General features: G+C 43.4%; 1 protein-coding gene across 2 annotated transcripts in view; it reads right to left on the bottom strand.

Moving 5' to 3' along the window:
* The window catches only part of DSTYK (dual serine/threonine and tyrosine protein kinase), a 70,485-nt gene that overhangs the window by 20,567 nt on the left and 27,661 nt on the right, over window positions 1-22,257 (bottom strand). For both annotated transcript variants that reach the window (XM_011990422.1, XM_011990423.1), the window contains exons 3-5: window positions 5,856-6,525; window positions 986-1,218; window positions 184-267 (exon numbers count right to left, since the gene is read on the bottom strand). In XM_011990422.1, coding sequence (XP_011845812.1) covers window positions 184-267; window positions 986-1,218; window positions 5,856-6,525 — 987 coding nt within the window. The remainder of the gene's footprint in view (window positions 1-183; window positions 268-985; window positions 1,219-5,855; window positions 6,526-22,257) is intronic.

Genomic DNA, 22,257 nt, shown 5'->3' with positions numbered 1-22,257 from the left:
TAACAATGTTAATAATTTTTTGAGAATAGGCATAAACCAGAATTCTCCCAGGCAGACAAACCAGAACAAATGGCCATCCTGCCTTAACAGAAGATCCTAGATATCTGTTTCCTATTGGGATCACTAGGATTCATTTGAGCCAACTAGGGGCTTAGAAATCTTGCTCTAAGTAATAATCCCTACCTGCTTGATTTGCTCCCACAGCATCCTTGTAACTGACGACCCTGAGTGAAACGTGACTTCAACATGATAGGCAGCATTTAAGATCTGAAAGAGACACCGTCAAAGAAAACATGCCCTCAGTACTGTGGCTATTTCAAAAATGCAATAAATGATATTTATTTCAAGAATACAGTCCAGACTCAGGGTTTCCAAATTTATCCCTCAATATATATGCAGAGTCAACTTAAGCTGATTATTTATTTTGTGACTAACTATCTAGCCCCTTCTACCTCATCTTTATATTCATCAACTTTTTTTTTTTTTTTTTTTTTTAAAGACAGAGTTTCACTCTTGTCACCCAGGCTGGAGTGCAATGGCGCGATCTTGCTCAGTGAAACCTCCGCCTCCCAGGTTCAAGCAATCCTCCTGCCTCAGCCTCCCAAGTAGCTGGGATTACAGGCATGCACCGCCATGCTGGGCTAATTTTGTTTTTTTTAGTAGAGATGGGGTTTCTCCATGTTGGTCAGGTTGGTCTCGAACTCCCAACCTCAGGTGATCCACCCGCCTCAGCCTCCCAGAGTGCTGGAATCATAGGTATGAGTCACTGTGCCTGGCCTATATTCGTCAACTTAACTGCAATTTTACAGCTCACCAACATCTCCTACAGGCAGTGGTCATGTGACAGGAAAACAAAATAAAATTCAAACAAGATTCTCAAGAAGCTGAAAGGGAAATTCTTGCCTAACTTGAAGCGTGGGTTTGTGCAGATTGTTTCATGTGCTATCTATGACACGATGTCTTAAAAAAATCATTCTTTTTCTACCTGTTTGAGATAATTACTGGTGATGTGAACTGAGACATCCTGAGACTTCTCCAGGCTCTGCAGACATCGTTCCAGGGTTCCGACGAAGCTCTCCCTCAGGTAATCCACTGAGCTGATCAGCTTATTAGCCACTGCCTGATTTAGTCGGGAGATGATGAGTTCCTGGATCTGTCGGATGCAGCATTTGATCTCTCTGGTGCCCACTGGTTCTCCATTCTCAGGGACAATGACATCTATGGAGGCAGAGAAATAAGCTAATGAGTTGTGAGGAAGAAGGGGCAGACACACCAAATAAACTCATCTCCCAAATTGGAATCATGGAACTACCGTGATGATGATGGCTGCAAAAAGACATGATTCGTTGATGAAGTCTGACTCTCACAATGATCAGGGGTCACATAACCCTCAACTACTTAAGCCAGCTAAGATCCTGAGAAGAAGCAATTAAGGCCAGGTGCAGTGACTCATGCCTATAATTCCAGCACTTTGGGAGGCCGAGGCAGGAGGATTGCTTGAGCCCAGGAGTTCAAGATGAGCTTGGGTAACACAGTGAGACCTCATCTCTACAAAAAGTAAAAAGATGAGGCAGGCGGGAGGATAGCTTGAACCTAGGAGATAGAGGCTACAATAAGCTGTGATTGTGCCACTGCACTCCAGCCTGGGTGATGGGAGTGAGACCTTGTCTCAAAAAAAAAAAAAAAAAGAAGCAATTAAGTCTAGAATGAGACTGTGGATTTTGTTAGCTTTTACGTCACATTTATAGGAAGGGAGGAACAACATTTATAAGTGCAAACTATTTGAAAGGCACTAAAATAAGGATTTTACACATGTAATCTAATTTCATCTTCACAATAACTTTGTTAGATGGTTATTATAGATCAAGAAACAGCCTCAAAGAGAGAACAAAGTAGACATGGGAAGGGGACAGTACAGTTAGTTAGGAAGTAATACAGTCAGCATTTGAACCCAGTGCTCATTCCAAATCCTATGATCTTTGCAAAATTTCACATTCCCTAGCATATTAATGAGAAAAATCCAAGAGTCGGGAATTTTATTCTATGTTTTGTTTTGTTGTTTTGAGACTGAGTTTAGCTTTATCGCCCAGGCTGGAGTGCAGTGGCACGATCTCGGCTCACTGCAATCTCCACCTCCTGGGTTCAAGTGATTCTTGTGCCTTAGCCTCCCAAGTACCTAGGATTACAGATGCCCACCACCACGCCCGGCTAAGTTTTGTATTTTTAGTAGAGATGGGGGTTTCACCATGTTGGCCAGGCTGGTCTTGAACTCCTGACCTCAGGTGATCCGCTCACCTTGGCCTCCCAAAGTGCTGAGATTACAGGCATGTGCCACTGCGCCCGGCCAGGAATTTTATTCTAATCAATTACTAGATAAATAAAAAGTAAAACTCAATTGTCCCCACCATGCTACACTATCTCTTAGGATTAGAACATCTATTAATATTGTAAATCAGAAGACAGAAGAGTTTAAGAGAAGTCAAACTACTTGTAAAAAAGATGTGCTCCTAAGAAGGCACTCTCATGTCTACCGGTGGAAATTTAAATTGGTGCCACTTCTTCAGAGGAAATTTGGCAACATCTATTAAAATGTTCAACCAACCAAGAAAAATCTACATATCCTTTGATCTAATTATTTTGCTTCTAGGAATTCTTTTTGTTGAAATACACCCTTACAAGTCCCAAGACGTATATGTACAATGTACAATGATGATTAATGCAGTACAGTTTGTATTAGCGAAAGAGAAAATAAAAAATAAAAAATAAAGAAATAAGCCTGGCCAACATGGTGAAACCCTGTCTCTACTAAAAATACAAAAATTAGCGGAGTGTAGTGGCGCACACCTTTAGACCCAGCTACTAGGGAGGCTGAGGTGGGAGGATTCCTTGAATCCGGGAGGCGGAGGTTGCAGTGAGACTAGATTAGGCCTCCGCACTCCAGCCTGGGCGACAGAACAAGACCTTCTATCAATAAAAAAAAAAAAAAAAAAAATTAAAAAACAAAAACAAACAGCTTAAATGTCCATCAATGAGAGAATAGTTCAATAAATTCAGGCATATCCATTAGAAGAAGACAAATTTGTATGAATATTTATAGAATGCCCTCTAAGACACATACTAAATGAAAAAGACAAGTGCAGAAGAACATATGGAGAAGAACTGGGTGGCTGGGGGATGGTGTCTTTATAACTCTGAATTAAGTACCATACATATAGGTTTTATCTTCAAAATAAATTTTATAAAGTGTGAATATCAAGATACCTAGCACATATGCATTGCCTTTATTTAAAAACAAACAGTAATAGTAATCTGGCTCCACGCTGGGCGTGATGGCTTATACCTATAATCCTAGCACTTTGTGGGGGCTGAGGTGGGAGGATCGCTACAGGCCTGGGCAATATAGCAAGACCTCGTCTCTACAGAAAAAAAAAAAAAAAAAAAAATCTGGCTCCATAGGATATGTGCTAGCTTGCTTCTAAATCTTCTTATTGTTTCAAGGATACCCAGAAAGCACTTAGAACAAGGTAAGAACAATCGAATACTTTACTGTCTGCCCAACCTAGCTGTCCTGACCTCCCTTCATTCTGTGTAACATGATGCTGGCAGTGATGCTTTGTTGTCTTTAATCAAATATTAAGAAGACTTCCTAAGATTTCCACTGCAAGTAACACTTCTCAACAACTCCTCTCTGTAGTGGGGAATTCACCAAAGAGGTATCTTCGTTCATCTTTAGAATGACTATAAGAAACCAAGCAACCTATGCTTGCTAAAGTCAACCATACTTCCTTTGTATTTATAAGTGTAACTTAAACTAGATACCATCATTCACACACTCATTGATTCTCTAAATATGTACTGTATAAAAGAGTCTGTGCTATTTGCTGCAAGGTATATGATGATGAATAAGACCCAGATCCTATCCTCCTTCAACTCTAGGATTTTAGGAAGTAGTCAGCAGTATATAAATAACTATAATAAAAGATAGAAAGTGAAATATGCCAGAAATAAGTTACAGATGGAATGCTATGGGATTTCAAATGACTGCAATTGTTATTAGCTGAGAAAATTAAAGCAGGGCTAGGTGTGGTGGCTCATGCCTATAATCCCAGCACCTTTTGGGAGGCTAAGGTGGGAGGATTGCTTGAGCCCAGGAGTTCAAAACCAACTTGGCCAACATGGTGAAACCCCTGTCTTTAAAAAAATATAAAAAATTAGCTGGTGTGGTGGCATGTGCCTGTAGTCCCAGGTATGCAGGGGGCTGAGGCAGGAGGATTGTTTAAGCCCAGGAGATTGAGGCTGCAGTGAGCCACGACTGCACTACTGCACTCCAGTCTGGATGGCAGAGCAAGAAGCTGTCCCAAAAATAAAAAAATAAAAAAAAAAAAAAAAGAAGGAGAAAATTAAAGAAGACTTCATGAAAAATGGCATTTGGGAGACAGGCCCTGATGGGTAGGTAGGATCTGGAAGTTCACAGACAAATCAAAGACATTCCAGGTTTAAGGCAGGGTGTTACCAAACAAAAAGTAAAGGGAGCGTACGGAGGACAGAAAGAAGTTAAGACCAATTGACATGGAAAATACAGGAAAGTACACAGTGAGGAAATAAGACTGGCAAAGTTGGTAAGGGCTAGGCTTTGGGAGGTCTTTAATACTAGGTGCAGGAGTTAAACTTAGTCTGTAGAAGTAGGGAGCCAGTAAAGGTGAACTGGAGAAAGAAGTCAGGGAGATCACTTAGATAACAACAGTTCAGTTAGACTTAAGGAGACAGAATAGAAAAGCACAGGTAGGTATCGAATATGCAAGAAGATTAATCACAGCCAGGCGTGGTGGCTCACGACACCCAACACTTTGGGAGGCCAAGATGGGCGGATTACGAGGTCAAGAGATCAAGACCGTCCTGGCCAACATGATGAAACCCTGTCTCTACTAAAATACAAAAAAAATTTAGCCAGGCATAGTGGTGCATGCCTGTAATCCCAGTTACTTGGGAGGCTGAGGCAGGGGAATTGCTTGAACCCAGGAGGTGGAGGTTGCAGTGAACCGAGATCGCACCGTTGCACTCCAGCCTGAGCGACAGAGCGAGACTGCGTCTCAAAAAAAAACAACAAAAAAACCTGATGCTGGGTCCCATGTCAGAAATCCTGAGTAAGTCTGCAGTGATCTTTAGTGGTCTTGAGCATCTGTATTTTCAGAAAGCCTCCCAAGGGATTAGGATACCCACAACTGAGACTCTAAAGGGTAATCTGTAAACCATCATTTTAATCTTGCAAGGAGGTTTATACAGAAGTCAGTATACAAAATCAGCAGCATCTCAGACACCCAAAGACCTGACCAATCACTTTCACCCAATTTTGTTAGTAGCCATTTGTGAAGAATAGGACTATCAAAAGGCTAAAATCACAACTTTGGGAAATCCTCCTGATTTGGGCTTCAGAAGCAGCCTGAAAGGAAATGAGACCATGAGACAAAAAGAACCAATAAAGAGGCATGAGCTATACTGCAGGAGCAAAGGTTAAAGCATAATTTACTAACATTCTCCAAGCAGCTCTTCTCCAGCTCCATTAGGAGTTGAGGGGGTACAGGCAGAAAGTGGAGATGAGGGAGCTATTAGGATGAATTTACCAAAAGTTGAGCTAATGTTCTTGGGAAGGAATGAGGGTGGAATCTTCCACGATGATCTCTGAGAGCAAGAGAGGCCACCTTGGCTAAATAGTGGGCTCCTGCTGGTAACAGTGGGGTGCATGAAGTTACCCTGAGATTCCTTCAACCTGAAGAATTAACGTTCTTAATTTCCGGCTAGAAAATGGTTAGAGACTCTTTGCATGCCAGCACCCCAGCAAGCTCTCTGGGACCTACCTTTAAACTCCATGTTAGCAGCATCATCCAGAAGTTCCTCCTTCATGGTATTAAGTGTCTCAACAATCATATCCTTCATTTCCTCCTGCTTTCGGTTGGCAATATTCATCAATGATTCGTACAACTCATTCTCCTTTTTTCGAGTATATTCCAGACGTTTGGGAGTGATCTGCAGGTCCCGCTGCATGTCAAATGCCTGGTTAATAAAGATGTCAAGGCAGTGGCAATGCACCAGGTTCAGGGCCTTGGCTGCGTCCACCAGGCGAGTCTGTAACACCTGGTGAGAAAATGTGCTCAAGTGTCTCAGCTTTTCACTCTGTTCCACCAACACGCTCTGAGCTTTAGTATCCTGGCCAGGAGTCCCGCAGTTCCAGTGACTGCTGCTCAGATAGCCCAGGTCAATTAGCTGGCGATAAAGCAGTGATCTTTCACTCTCCGTTCTCCTGGTTGAGGAGTCTGTTATCTCTGAGCCCAGTTTCGGCACTTTGAAAAAGAATACAGGAAAGGAGAAATACTTTCGGATTTCCTGAAGCTCTTGCTCATCCCTCTCAGAGAGTTCATCTTTGTGGAGTGCATAGGTTATCACAGGCAAGAAATCATTCACCAAGTCACCCAGAACATCCACTGTGGGCCGGAGGCCTTGGCATGGTGCTACCACAACGTCCACTTCCTGGAAGGGGAAGGGGGTCATATCAGCACCTTAGGTCAGAACCAATACTTGCCTCCCCAAAGTCCCACACTGAGACCAAAATCCTGATCTACAATGGAACAATACTTCGGTACCCCAGCCATTGATCCACCTCCTTCCTCGGTTACCAACACTCCCTGGTGCAGCCTATGAAGGCAGGCACTCATCTAGAGAGAGTGAAAAAACAAAGAAGTAGAAAGGATGGCAACCCCTTTCGCCATCAGATTAAAAAAAAATTTTGGACTCTGCCTTCCTTTATTGCTTAGACATTCCCACCGATTCCCTCTGATGAAAAATTAAGACAAATAATGGAAGAAAAAGGAATTGCAATGGAATCTATGAGACTGGGAGTGAGTCGACCTGGCGCACTCCTCCCCCTCTTGCTCTCCTCTGATGCCTCCATCTCTGCCATTCTGACCTGGCTAACTCCTAAGCATCCTTTAAGTCTCGATGTATATGTTATGACATATCCTTATAGAGCCTTTCCTATCACACAGTCCCAACCAAGCACACTTTACTTCCCTTTTCTTAAGGTTCAACATATTTATAATCCACTTATTTAAAGCTCTTCTTTCCCCCATCGGTCTGTAAACTCTTTGAGGGCAGGGACTGGGTCTATTTTGCTTACCTTTGTAGCTCCAGTGCCTAGCATGTGGTAAGTCCTAAATACTGTTGAATCAATCAATTAAGTAGGAAACTAAAAGCCAGGTTCACCAAACACTATTACTGTCCTATTCTGAGTCTGTAGGTATCCCAAAGTCTTAGCCACCTAAGTCTAAGTAATACCTTTAGGAATATGATCACTTGGTAAGGCAGAGACCAAGGTTTGCCTATCCAATATCTAGTCTCCATGTTATAGGGGAAGGCAATGTCCTTTACAGATAGGGGTGTTCAATAAGTGGGTGGGGTTTCCAGGAAAGCCCTTTAGTGTACAGGGGGTGGATTCTACCAGGAAATATGCCCTTTGGCCTTGTCCTTTTTCCTGCTTGGAGCACAGATGTGACAGCTAGAACAGCAGTCATCACTCAGCAGCCCTAACGCAAACCTGAGGGTGGAAGCCAGCACTAAAGATGATGACACCAAAAGAAAGAGGAAGCCTAGGTCTCTGGTGATCACAGAACTGCCACACCAGCTCTCAGTTACCTAGCTTCAGACTTCTTTTATGTAAGGCAAAAAAACAAACACCCAAAAACTCTACCTTTAAGTTCCTGAGTTTTGGTTTTTTTGTTTTGTTTTTTTGATGATCTGTTACACACAATTGAACCTAATCCTAACTGAAATACCCAAGTTGCTAAAGTGAGTTTCGAGAATGATCTTGAGGCCGGGCACAGTGGCTCACACCTGTAATCCCAGCCCTTTGGGAGGCCAAGGCAGGGGGATTGCTTGAGGTCAGGAGTTTGAGATCAGCCCTGCCAACATGGCAAAACTCCATCTCTACTAAATACAAAAATTAGCTGGGTGTGGTGGTAGGCACCTGTAGTCCCAGCTACTCCAGAGACTGAGGCAGGAGAACAGCTTGAACCCGGGAGGCAGAGGTTGCAGTGAGCTGAGATCACCCCACTGCACTCCAGCTTGGGCGACAAACCAAGACTCTGTCTCAAATAAAAAAAAAAAAAAAAAAGAATGATCTTTGAGGTTTAGAAACAAACCTTCCACAGGTCCTTTGCCTAGTCTGCACTTTCCACTTTGTGTTCTACTTCTTTCCCATGAAGGTCAAACACACAAGAGCGTATGTCCATCTACTGCATTTCAATCCATTGCATAGGTTGTTCCTCTGTGTCTCTGACATTGTCTAGTTTGCCTGGCATTCCAGGTGTAAACTGTTAACTAGGGACTCACACATATTAATATATTACCATTGTAGGTAATATAGACTCCTGATGTCTTCAAGGGTCTGCAAACTCAGAATCAATCCTCCACAGAATTCTAGCATATTTTAGAGTTATAAAAGAACTCAACACAAATATGCTCAAGTTTGTGCCCTTAACAGTTATCAGATGTTGAATATTTACTTTATTTGAACTCTAAAAGATACACAATTTTGTTTCTTTCAGATGAATATACTGTTTTTATTTCTTACCCTATTTGAGCAGTAGGTTTATTGATTGAGTGATTGAGACGGAGTCTCAGTCTGTCGCCCATACTGGAGTGCAATGGCACGATCTCGGCTCACTGCAACCTCTGCCTCCTGGGTTCAAGTGATTCTCCTGCCTCAGCCTCCCAAGTAGCTGGGATTACGGGCACACACCACCACGCCGGGCTAATTTTTGTATTTTTAGTAGAGATGGGGTTTCACCATGTTGGCCAGGCTGGTCTTGAACTGCTGACCTCAACTGATCCACCTGCCTCAGACTCCCAAAGTGCTGGGATTACAGGTGTGAGCCACCACACCCAGCATGAGCAGTAGGTCTTTTTGATAAGTTTTTGTTTGTTTGTTTGTTTGTTTGAGACAAGGTCTCGTGCTGTTGCCCAGCCTGGAGTGCAGTGGTGCAATTAAGGTTCACTGCAGTCTCAACCTCCCAGGCGCAAGTGATCTGCCCATCTCAGCCTCCCGAGTAGCTGATACTACAGGTGTGAGCCACTACGCCCAGCTAATTGTCATTCTTTTTTGGCAATTTTTTTTTGGTAGAGATGGGGTTTTGCCATGTTGCCCAGGTTGATCTTGAACTTCTGAGCTCAAACGATCTGTGCCTCGACCTCCCAAACTGCTGAGATGACAAGTGTGAACCACTGTGCCCAGCCTTGTTTGAGTTTTTAAAATCTTCTTTATTCCCAACAAAGCACAAATATCTCACCTTCTTTTCTCACAAAGAACTGTGCTATTTTCTCAGGCAGGTCACATAACTTTAATTTGCCTGGCCACTTTGAACTCCCTAAAGCTCAAAGTGCTTTTAGCATCTCACCATTTGTCATTTTAGCAAACACTACATAAGTCAATCTACTCTTCATCCAACCGAAGCCAAGAAGAAATCTGCTGTTTCATCTGTGTCTCAAGTTGCATGGAATGTTTTCTGGCTGGAAGACTAGTCTGATACTCATCTTGCTATTCAAAACAAACCCCTTTTCACTACCCTGAGTCACACATGCTACAGTATGAATCATTTCAGTGAAGCATATTCAAAAAGTTGGTAAGAAATTTTAAGGTTTAAAATAGAACACACAACTGCATAAATGACAACATTATAATCACATATAACAATGAGATAAAGACCAAAAAGAATCCCAAGAAAGGAAAACAGTTACATTAGGCTGGGTGTGGTGGCTCACACTTGTAATTCCAGCACTTTGGGAGGCTGGGGTGGGCAGATCGTTTGAGGTCAGGAGTTCAAGACTAGCCTGGCCAACATGGAGGACCCCGTTTCTACTGAAAATACAAAAATTAGCTTGACATGGTGGTGCAAACCTATAATTCCAGCTACTCTGGAGGCTGAGGCAAGAGAATTGCTTGAATCCAAGAGACAGAGGCTGCAGTGAACTGAGATCACACCATGCACTCCAGCTTGGGTGACAGAGTGAGACTCTGTCTCGAAAAAAAGAAAAGAAAACAGTTACATTAAAGCAAAGAATTATAGGTGGAAATGTTTTTTATATTACAAAGCTGCCCTAAATACATATTTTTTAAAAGACATAAATCAACCAATCAAACTTATGAAAGGAAAGCCTAAATATTCAAAACCAAAGTACTGTTTAGAAATTTCAGGAAGAATTTTGTTTGCTTGTTTTTTCTGATGGATTATCTCAAAATTCTAGAATAAATTTTCAGGTTTTCCTCAAAGGACCATTTTGTGTGCATGACAGAAACATCAGCCAAAGCTACCACGTCCATTTGTAAGACCAATACGGTTGGGTGTTCTTGTTTTTTTTTTTTTTTTTGAGATGGAGTTTCACTCATCACCCAGGCTGGAGTGCAGTGGTGCAATCTCGGCTCACTGCAACCTCTGCCTCCTGGGTTCAAGTGATTCTCCTGCCTCAGCCTCCTGAGTAGCTGGGACTACAGGCATGTGCTACCACGCCCAGCTAATTTTTGTATTTTTTAGTAGAGATGGGTTTCGCCATGTTAGCCAGGCTGGTCTTAAACTCCTGACCTCAGGTGATCCACCCGCCCCAGCCTCCCAAAGTGCTGGGATCATAGGCGTAAGCCACTGCACCTGGCCCAATACTGTTTTTAAGAGACCAGTTGACTTTATTTGCTCGTAGGTGTAAATTCATTATTAAAGAAATGGATTTTGGAAGCCAGGCACAGTGGCTTGTGCCTGTAATCCCAGCACTCTTGGGAGGCTGAGGTGGGCAGATTGCTTGAGGCCAGGAGTTCGAGACCAGCTTGGCCAACATGGCCAAAACCAGTCTCTATTAAAAATACAAAAATTAGGCTGGGCACGGTGGCTCACGCCTGTAATCCCAGCACTTTGGGAGGCTGAGGCAGGTGGATCACAATGTCAGGAGTTCAGGATTAGCCTGGCCAATATGGTGAAACCCTGTCTCTACTAAAAACACAAAAATTAGCCGGGCGTGGTGGCATAAGCCTATAGTCCCAGCTACTCAGGAGGCTGAGGCTGAGGCAGAAGAATCACTTGAACCCGGGAGGCAGAGGTTACAGTGAGCTGAGATCACACCATTGCACTCCAGCCTGGGTGACACAGTGAGACTCTGTCTCAAAATAAATAAATAAATAAATAATTAGCTGGGCATGGTGGCACATGCCTGTAATCCCAGCTACTCAGGAGGCTGAGGCTGAGGCAGAAGAATCACTTGAACCCGGGAGGCAGAGGTTACAGTGAGCTGAGATCACACCATTGCACTCCAGCCTGGGTGACACAGTGAGACTCTGTCTCAAAATAAATAAATAAATAAATAATTAGCTGGGCATGGTGGCACATGCCTGTAATCTCAGCTACTCGGGAGGCTGAGGAATGAGAATCACTTGAACCTAGGAGGCGGAGGTTGCAGTGAGCTGAGATCACGTCACCGCACTCTAGCCTGGGAAACAGAGTGAGACACTGTCTAAAATAATAATAATAATAATAATAATAAAATATTTTGGGCTTTATTTTTTATTTTTAATTTTTCTTTTTTTTTGAGATGGAGTTTCACTCTTGTTGCCCAGGCTGGAGTGCAATGGCACAATCTTGGCTCACCGCAACCTCCGCCTCCCAGGTTCAAGCGATTCTCCTGCCTCAGCCTCCCAAGTAGCTGGGATTACAGGCATGCGCCACCACGCTGGGCTAATTTGGTTTCTCCATGTTGGTCAGGCTGGTCTCAAACTCCCAACCTGAGGTGATCTGCTCACCTTGGCCTCCCAAAGTGCTGGGATTACAGGCATCAGCCACTGTGCCCGGCCATGGATTTCGGGCTTTCTAATGGTAGAGTATGGCCTGATATATTGGCACCCAGAAAGAAGCTGCCCATTTCTAAATATACCTTGTACTAAACAACAATGGATAGAAAACAGGTATTATGCTCTCTCTTCTCCCTTCCCCAGTTGACTAACGTATGCAGGTGGTGTCACTGCTCTGAGTATCATGACAGTCAGAAGATAGGCAAAGAGCTGCTGGCAGAGACCCTGGCAGCAGTACAAATTAGGCTGGAATGTGATATGCGATTCTGCAATACTCACAGTGAAGGGATGACTCATGCCTGACGGTTATAAACAAAAAAGGAAGCCAACACTGTCTCCTGGAGACAGGGAGTGAAAAAATAAAAATTAATATAAAGAGGATGAGCCAGAGCTGTTATGGGTCTTCGTATGGCCACCTGAGAGGGAAGTCTGACCTCAGACTGTTTCATGGATGGCTATATCCCTTCTTAGCACCTAGAACAGTGTCTGGCACTTAGTAAGATTCCAATAAATAAACATGGAATGAATTAATGAAGAAATGATGCTCAAAGCCACTTTCAAAATATGTAAAATCTTCTATCTTTCAACTCTCATCCCACACATTCTATCCCACACATTTATCTGAAATCGTATTTGCCTCTACTCCAAGAATAAAGCAATGAGTAAGCATTTTGCTCCTAACTCAATCAAGTAAAAAGAATCTCAAGGAATCATGACAGTAACCCATAATTCCCATATTGAGTCACAGTGAATTCCTAAAGAGATCTCTCTTGTAGAATGCATTCTGCATAAATCCATGGAATTTACAGAAGCTGATCTGTTGCCACCCATTTTCTTGGTAGGATTAAGAAATGCAATAGAGGCTGGGCGCCGTGGCTCATGCCTGTAATCCCAGCACTTTGGGAGGCCGATGCAGGTGGATCACCTGAGGTCGGGAGTTCAAGACCAGCCTAACCAACATGGAGAAACCCTGTCTATACTAAAAATACAAAATTAGCTGGGGTGATGGCGCATGCCTGTAATCCCAGCTACTCAGGAGGCTGAGGCAGGAGAATCACTTGAACCTGTCTCTTATACACATCTAGATGTGTATAAGAGACAGCCTCGTGATCCGCCCATCTCGGCCTCCCAAAGTGCTGGGATTACAGGCTTGAGCCACCATGCCCGGCCTACTTTATTTATTTTTAAATTTTTTGTAGAGACAAAGTCTCACTATGTTGCCCAGGCTGGTCTTAAAAACTCCTGAGCTCAAGCAATCCTCCTGCCTTGGCATCCCAAAGTGCTAGGATTATAGGCATGTGCCACTGTGCCCAGCCAGTGACGCTATTTTAAATGCCAAGAAGTAATCACTCAATCACTGGAGAAGGCTGACCCCTTCCTAAGAGTACTGACTCTTATAGGTGAAGAATCCCTACTCTGTAGGTCATGGCACATTACTAAAACTCTATTATAACAAAGGATGATTATACTAACTGCTAATTCAAACAGAAAACAGTGGCCTGGCACAGTGACTCACGCCTGTAACCCCAGCACTTTGTAAGGCTGAGGCTGGAGGATCCCCTTGAGCCCAGGAGTTCGAGACCACCCTGGGCAATATGGCGAGACTCCATCTCTACAAAAAAATAAAACAAATTAGCCGGGTATGGTGACAAACACCTATAGTCCCAGCTACTCGGAAGGCTGAGGCAGGAAGATCCCTTGAGCCCAGGAAGTTGAGGTTACAGTGAGCCATGATCACGTTCCTGCACTCTAGCCTGAACAACAGAATGAGACCCTATTTCTAAAATATAAACAAACATACAAACAAAAAACCCAGAAAACAGTTATGTACACAGGCTAAAGTTGGTAGGTAGCAGGTGTCTTTGCTTTCTCTAGAGTTCTGAAGCCTCAGGTTCACATCACATAGAAAAGTATGCAACTATATATTAATAACTGTCCTGCCCTTGCACACCCTTGACCTCTATCCTTGTCCCCATATTCTAGCTATCTTTACTTCCAGTTCTCCTCTCGTGACATTCTCACGGGGCATTTGAAAGGTTTCTCCTGTTTGTTTTCACACAGGGCTGATTCTTTATCATTTCTAAATAGTTCCCTGAAACATCACTCTTAAGCCTGTAATCCCAGCACTTTGGGAGGCCAAGGCGGGTGAATCACTTAAGGTCAGGAGTTTGAGACCAGCCTGGCCAACATACTGAAACCTTATCTTTACTAAAAATACAAAAATTAACCAGGCACGGTGGCAGGCACCTGTAATCCCAGTTACTCAGGAGGCTGAGGCAGGAGAATCGCTTGAACCTAGGAGGCAGAAGTTGCAGTGAGCCGAGATCCTGCCACTGCACTCCATCCTGGGTGACAGAGTGAGACACCATCTCAAAAAATAAAATAAAATAAAATACCTTGACTCTTGGTGGTACATATACCTTCCAAGGGGGAGCTGCAACCAAATCGCTATAACATGTTTCTAGATTACAACATGCCTCAAAGAAACTGGGATCAATGTGAAGGCAAAACAGAGTTTTATCCCAGTAGTCAACATTGAATGGATACAAGCCCATCTCCCTACCTAGTAAAAGCATCAGTGTGTAACTCAGGCCAGATATAAGACTTAGAAAAAACACAATCACAATCATAGCCCTCAGAAGCCACAGAAAGCATGAGACCATCATGTTAAAAGTAGAAGAATATTTATAATTCCAAACACCCAAAAGCAAAGGTTTTAGCTCTGATTCTCAGCTCATAAGCATGAAGACTTTAAGGATCTGAACTCTCTTCTCTCTATCTCAAATGACAATGGATTAGGTAATTGACAAGTTGGTAAGAATATACTGAATGGTCTCTATGCATTCTACCTAATGGACAGTCAAACATCTAGGTATCTACTGATGTACACAAAAGTAGAAATCTGAATTTTATTCTTTTGCCACTTACTAGATTGAGAGAGACAAAATATTTTGTCTAGAATGGAGAAGCGGGAAAGAGAAAGGAGGGAAAACTTTACCTTTCAACTTTTATATACTTCCGTATTATTAACCTTTTATAACAGCTTTCTGCTTTCATTTTATTACAAAAATAAGCCATAATGAATTATGAAGAATGTTCTCTCTAATAAGAGTAGAAGAATAACTATAAGTAAGTTGGAAGAAGAAGCCTTAAGTTTTGGGAGGAGTTCCAATGTGGATGATTGTCAGGGAAGGGATGGGTGACTGAGAGAGCAGGAAGTCTTCTCAAGGACACTGATTTATTCAAAGGGAGAAGGAAATGGGCCTACTATGTGCCAGACACTGTGGTAGGTGCTTTCAACACATTCTCTCACGTTAGCCTCATACCAATTCTAAAAGATAGGAATTATAGGCCGGGCACAGTGACTCATGTTTGTAATCCCAGCACCTTGGGAGGCTTAGGCAGGCAGAATGCTTCAGCCCAGAAGTTCGAGACCAGCCTGGGCAACATGGCAAAACCCCATTTCTACAAAAAAATACAAAAATTAGCCAGGCATAGTAGCATGCGCCTGTAGTCCCAGGTACTCAGGGGCTGAGATGAGAGGATCACTTGAGCCTAGGAGGTTGAGGCTGCAGTGAGCCACGATCCTGCCACTGCAATTCAGCCTGGGCGACAAAGTGAGACACTGTCTCAGACAAAAAAAAAAAGATAGGAATTATAGCCCCATCTTATAAATGAGGGAACAAAGTGACACAGCTAAGTGACAAAACCAGGATATAAATCCAGGTCCCCATAGCTACAAAGACAATGTTTAAACACTCATGGAAGACCCACTCTGTGTCAAGCACTGTCTGATTTGGTGTAGTAGAATAAAAGATAGACTAGATGCTTTCAGGGGTCCTAACAATTCTAGCTAGGGTTCTGTATTAAGAAGTATATGCTGGTTACAAAGTAAAGGCTCCATTATCAAACAAGGTAATATCCTCTATGGATTGGCTGAGACATCACGATAGCAGTCAAAAAGAAAATATTGTTAATAGTCCTAACAACAGTTTCTGCCCATTGACAATACTTTTCAATCTCTAAGTCTCTGAATTAGGGAAGATTCCCTACCCCATCCATCCTCTATTCAAAAGGAAACAAACAAATATGTGAGACAGTAAAAACAGAAAGGAAGCTATTTGGTGCAGGAAAGAGGTAGACAGAATCCTAGCAAAGGAAGAAGACAAAAGAAGAAGATTAAGACTGTGACTGCTGTCAGATTTTCGCCTCAAGAGCTAACAACCCTGGGCCGGGCGCGGTGGCTCAAGCCTGTAATCCCAGCACTTTGGGCGGCCGAGACAGGCGGATCACGAGGTCAGGAGATTGAGACCATCCTGGCTAACACAGTGAAATCCCGTCTCCACTAAAAAATACAAAAAACTAGCTGGGCGAGGTGGCGGGTGTCTGTAGTCCCAGCTACTCGGGAGGCTGAGGCGGGAGAATAGTGTAAACCCGGGAGGCGGAGCTTGCAGTGAGCTGAGATCCGGCCACTGCACTGCACTCCAGCCTGGGCGACAGAGCGAGACTCCGTCTCAAAAAAAAAAAGAGCCAACCCTGGAAGGCCAGAGATGAATCACTGACAGTGAACTGAGGAAATACAGCCTCAGCTTCAGGATGTTATTTTGTTTTGTTTTTTTTACTTTAAGTTCTGGGATACACGTGTAGAACATGCAGGTTTGTTACACAGGTATGGTTTGCTGCACCTATCAACCCATCATCTAGGTTTTAAGCCCCACATGCATTAGGTATTTGTCCTAATACTCTCCCTCCCCTTCCTCCAACCCCCCAACAGGCCCCCGTGTCTGATGCTCCCCTCCTTGGGTCCATGTGTTCTCATTGTTCAACTCCCACTTATGAGTGAGAACATGCAGTGTTTGGTTTTCTGTTCCTGTTTGCTCAGAATGATGGCTTCCAGCTTCATCCATGTCCCTGCAAAGGACACAAATTCATTCTTTTTTATGGCTACACAGGATGTTGTTATTTATTTATTTATTTATTTATTTATTTATTTATTTATTTTTGAGACAGAGACCCAGGCTGGAGTGCAATGGCGCGGTCTCAGCTTACTGCAACCTCCACTTCCCAGGCTCAAGTGGTCCTCCCACCTCAGCCTCCTGAGTAGCTAGGACTACAGGCATGTGCTACCATACCCAGCTAATTTTTGTATTTTTTGTAGAGAAAGGGTTTTGCCTTGTTGCCCAGGCTGGTCTCAAACTCCTGAACTCAAGCAATCTGCCTGCCTCGGCCTCCCAAAGTGCTGGCATTACAGGCGTGAGCCACTGCGCCCAGCCAGGCTGTTCTTTTAAGAGATATATCAAGGTTATTACAGTGAGCATAGGGATTAAAAAAAATATATTGCCTCTGAATCACACATATCCTTCATAGGTATATTAGCCTATAACAGGAATTCCCAGGTTTTTTGGCAAAGAACAATGTATGCAGGATGGTTACATTTTACTATGTATGTTAGTGCATGCTAGGGTAAAGGTGAGAGAGATATTAAAAACAAAATAGGATTACTGCCATAAAGAATTTATAATTTAGCATTCACCTGAACTTTCCACATCCTTTTTAAATACATCACTTCAGTTTCCCTTTTTTGCCACATAAGTTTTTAAATTTTGAATTATACTTCTAGAATATAATTTCTTATTTCTCTATCCTGTACATATAAATATGATCCTTGTTTCTTTTCCCTTGGAGTTGACCATTTTTTGGCCCAATTCCATAGACTCCCTCCACCAACAGTATCTTCTTGCCCTGAGGGCCTCACTCAGCATTCTTTCTTACCTTTTACCTATCAATTTTTATCTTTTAACCTAGATATAGTCAAGAAACAATATGGTATCTAACTAAAGGTAAGTAACCTATAACAAATGTTGGGTTTTTTTTTTTGAGACAGAGTTTCACTCTTGTCGCCCAGGCTGGAGTGCAGTGGCGTGATCTCGGCTCACTGCAACCTCCACCTCCCTGGGTCAAGCGATTCTCCTGCCTCAGCCTCCCGAGTAGCTGGGATTACAGGCACCTGCCACCATGTCCAGCTAAGTTTTGTATTTTTAATAGTAACAGGATTTTACCATGTTGGCCAGGCTGGTCTCAAACTTCCGACTTCAGGCGATCCGCCCACTTCAGCCTCCCAAAGTGCTGGAACCACAGGTGTGAGCCACCGATGTTGGGGTTTGTGTGTGTGTGTGGTTTTTTTTTTTTGAGATAGGGTCTCACTCTGTAACCCAAGATGCAATGCAGCCTCGATCTCCTGGGCTCAACTGATCCTCCTGCCGCTGCCTCCTATGTAGCTGGGACCACAGGTATACGCCACCACACCTGGCTAATTTTTCGTAGAGATGAGGTCTCACTTTGTAGCCCAGTCTGGTCTTGAAATGCCAATAACTAGACAAAAAATGAGAGAAGCCAGTTTTCTAGCAACAAACAGTGTTTAGTAAATTTGGGGGTTAAAATTTTATGTAAACTTGTCATTTTAAGATCTTTTATAATGCTTATGAGTTGTAAAAGCATTAATTACTGAAAAATTTAAAATACCAATATCTGTTCGTTAAAAACAGGGTAGCAAAACAGACAAACAAAAACAATTAGTGGCCAGGCGTGGTGGCTCATCCCTGTAATCCCAGCACTTTGGGAGGCCAAGGCAAGCAGATTGCTTGAGCTCAAGTGTTCGGGACCAGCCTGGCCAACGTGATGAAACCCCATCTCTACAAAAAACACAAAAATTAGCCAGGCATGGTGGTGCGCACCTGTAATCCCAGCACTCTGGGAGACCGAGGTGGGCAGATCACCTGAGGTCAGGAGTTTGAGACCAGCCTGGTCAACATGGTGAAACCCCGTCTCTACTAAAAGTACAAAAATTAGCCAGGCATGGTAGTGCACACCTGTAATCCCAGCACTTTGGGAGGCTGAGGTGGGCAGATCACCTGAGGTCAGGAGTTCGAGACCAGCCTGGTCAACATGGTGAAACCCCGTCTCTACTAAAAGTACAAAAATTAGCCAGGCATGGTGGCAGGCACCTGTGATCCCAGCTACTCAGGAGGCTGAGGCAGGAGAATCGCTTGAACCCAGGAGGCAGAGGTTGCAGTGAGCCAAGATTGCGCCATTGCACTCCAGCCTGGGTGACAAGAGTAAGACCCCGTCACACACACACACAAAAAGGTTATTTGCAAGTCACTGACCTTGCCTGGAAATATTAGTCTACCTCAGTTCCCTGAAGTAAACCCCAACAGATAACACCATGAGCCAATAACCAGGTCAGTATGTGGCAGCCCAAAAGGCCAAAAGCACCTGGTGGGCTACTGATCAGAGCAGATCAACTGAAGCTATGTAACTGCCACAGTAAACAAAATGCCACCTCCAGGCTGCAGGAATCCCATCTCAGGCTGAGCAAGTTTAATCGCTTCTGCTGCTGCTTCTTCATTTTCTTACAGGTGTTCACAGGAGAAAACACACACACACACACACACACACACACACAGATATATCAGATTGAGCAACTCTAAGGCAGACAACTGTTCCATCAGATTTCTAAGAAGAAAGAAAAAGAAAAGGAGGTGTCAGATATATATGCTTGAAGGAAGGCATGAGGGTGGGGAAGGGGGAGTAATAAAGACACAACTAGTGAATATGGCGACTGGTGAACTGTGCTGCCAATTGCAAAGCGACTATGTTTGAACACCAAATGAGGTTTCAGATACGAACGGCTTGACAGTGTTCCTCTATTGTTGAATTTTGAACTGAGAATCTCAGGGGATCCAGAACTAAAAAGGTGGGAATACCAAGCAGTGTGGGTCCATGTGAGTTGGCCTATTCTGGAACAAACTGAAAATGGCTAATTTATGAGGACTTTAAAATAACGTATTAGAAGAATGACCATTGTATAAGAGGGCAGGGGAAATTCTGCTTTGATAATTTGACAGTTCAAAATGAACACTGCATTTCCCCTAATTCAATCTTGATTTCCTTTAGCTAAATGTTTCCTTTCTTTACTACCCTCTTCACAAATCAGATGGAAGGGCTGTTTAGAGCTAACTCACTGGTCCTAAAAATAACTGGAGCTAAACAAAAAGCTCATTCTTGCTGGCATGAATGATCTTCCAGGTAGCTGCTGTGCAATGCCCCCAGCAGTAAGCTGAGCATTGCTGATGTATGTAACAGAGACAGGAGTCGGGCTGCAGTGAGAGGGCAGTGCTTGGATTCCACAAAGGTTGCAAGGCCCTCTGAGACTCAACAACAAGGGGTTCTAAACTTAGAACTACAGGGATCTGGTACGAGGCCTACACCAAAACCACTGGAGAATAAAGCAGATCTAGAGAAACACTGGCCAAGGAAGTCTCACAAACCACATGAAACAACATGAGAGGCTAGATAATTCCTCAAGAAAAGAGAAGAGAGAATATATATTTTTAACTATGCTGAGAGAAAGCTGATTTGGTATCTCAACATCCCATTCAAGTAGCCTCCTCAATTGTTGCCTCTGTCTGCATGCTTAGCACACACCAGGAGTAGGCCCTGGGAGCTCTCAATGGAAAGATACATGCTCAGATACGCACTTGGGGGATGGCTCGTACTTCCCTTTCTGTGACTTTCTTATAGCACCTCAATTTATGGAATAAAAGTAAATGAGCATTAGAAATTTAAAAAAAAATTAGGGCCAGGCACAGTGGCTCATGACTGTAATCCCAGCACTTTGGGAGGACGAGGGGGGTGGATAACTTGAGGTCAGGAGTTTGAGACCAGCCTGGCCAACGTGGTGAAACTCCATCTCTACTAAAAATATAAAAATTGAGTGTGGTGGCAGGCATCTATAATCCCAGCTACTTGGGAGACTAAGGAACGAGAATCGCTTGAACCTGGGAGGCAGAAGCTGCAGTGAGCCAAAATCACTCCACTGCACTCCAGCCTAGGCAACAGAATGAGACTCCATCTCGAAAAAACAAACAAACAAATAAAAAAAACCCACAAAGTAATGAAGAGAAAGATCTTTAAAAAAAATTTTTCGAGACAGGATCTCATTCTGTCACCCAAGTGTTGTACAATGGTGCAAACACAGCTGACTGCAGCCTCCACTGGTTGGAGGATCACTTGATCCCCCAACCCCAGCCTTTCAAGTGGCTCAGACCACAGGTGTGTACACAGGATCTCACTATGTTGCCCAGGCTGGTGTTGAACTTCTGGGGTCAAGCAATCCTCCTCCCTCAGTCTCCCAGAGTGTTGGGATTACAGGCATAAGTCATTGTGCTCAGACAAGCATTAGAAATTTAAATCAATAAAATGAAGGGGCCGGGTATGGTAGCTCATGCCTGTAATCCCAGCACTTTGCAAGGTTGAGGCAGGAGGATCACTTGTGGTCAGGAGTTTAAGACCAGCCTGGCCAACATGGCGAAACCCCATCTCTACTAAAAATATAAAAATTAGCCGGGTGTGGTGGCACACACCTGTAATCCCAGCTACTCGGGAGGCTGAGGCAGTAGAATTGCTTGAATCTGGAAGGCGGAGGTTGCAGTGAGCCAAGACTGTGCTACTGTACTCCAGCCTGGGCCACAGAGCAAGCCTCTGTCTCACAAATTAAAAAAATAAAAAATAATAATAGTAATTTTAAAAAATGAAGGGACTAAGAGAAAAAAATCAAATGATTTGCTTCTCCTGCAGATGGCTTGGTCACATTCTAGGATTGTTATTAAAGGCAAGAATTGTAAAAATCACCACCTGACTTACAGCAGTCATTTCTGCTATTTAACAGTATTATTATTTTTTTTTTTTAGAGACAGGGTCTCACTATGTTGCCCAGGCTGGATACAACTTCTTAGGTTCAAGCAATCCTCATGCCTCAGTCTCCCCAGTAGCTAGGACTACAAGTGTATGCCACTGAGCTCAACAGTGCTTTCTAAGCTACAGGTTATAATCTACCAGGTCATAGCATCAACTTAGTGGGTTGCTACTAACATTTTCAAAAAATGAAATCAAAAAGAGAGGAAATTATCAGTATGTATTGCAGAAAGCAAAAGTAATGTTTCATGAAACTTGTATTTCAAATGTATATGTATATACATGTACTGGGTCCTGAAAGAAAATGTATGTCTTACACTGAATTAAAATATAAAAAAGTAGCCAGGCGTGGTGGCTCATGCCTGTAATTCCAGTTCTTTGGGAGGCCGAGGTGGGTGGATCACTGAGGTAAGGAGTTCAAGGCCACCCTGACAAACCCTTGACAAACATGGTGAAACCCTGCCTCTACTAAAATTACAAAAATTAGCCAGGTGTGGTGGCGGGCGCCTATAGTCCCAGCTACTCTGTAGGCTCAGGCAGGAGAACCACTTGAACCCAGGAGGCGGAGGTTGCAGTGAACTGAGATCACACCACTGCACTCCTGCCTGGGCAACAGAGAGAGA

Source organism: Mandrillus leucophaeus, unplaced genomic scaffold, assembly GCF_000951045.1.
Source record: "Mandrillus leucophaeus isolate KB7577 unplaced genomic scaffold, Mleu.le_1.0 Scaffold38, whole genome shotgun sequence".
Classification (NCBI taxonomy): domain Eukaryota; kingdom Metazoa; phylum Chordata; class Mammalia; order Primates; family Cercopithecidae; genus Mandrillus; species Mandrillus leucophaeus.
This window is presented reverse-complemented; position numbering and strand designations above follow the sequence as displayed.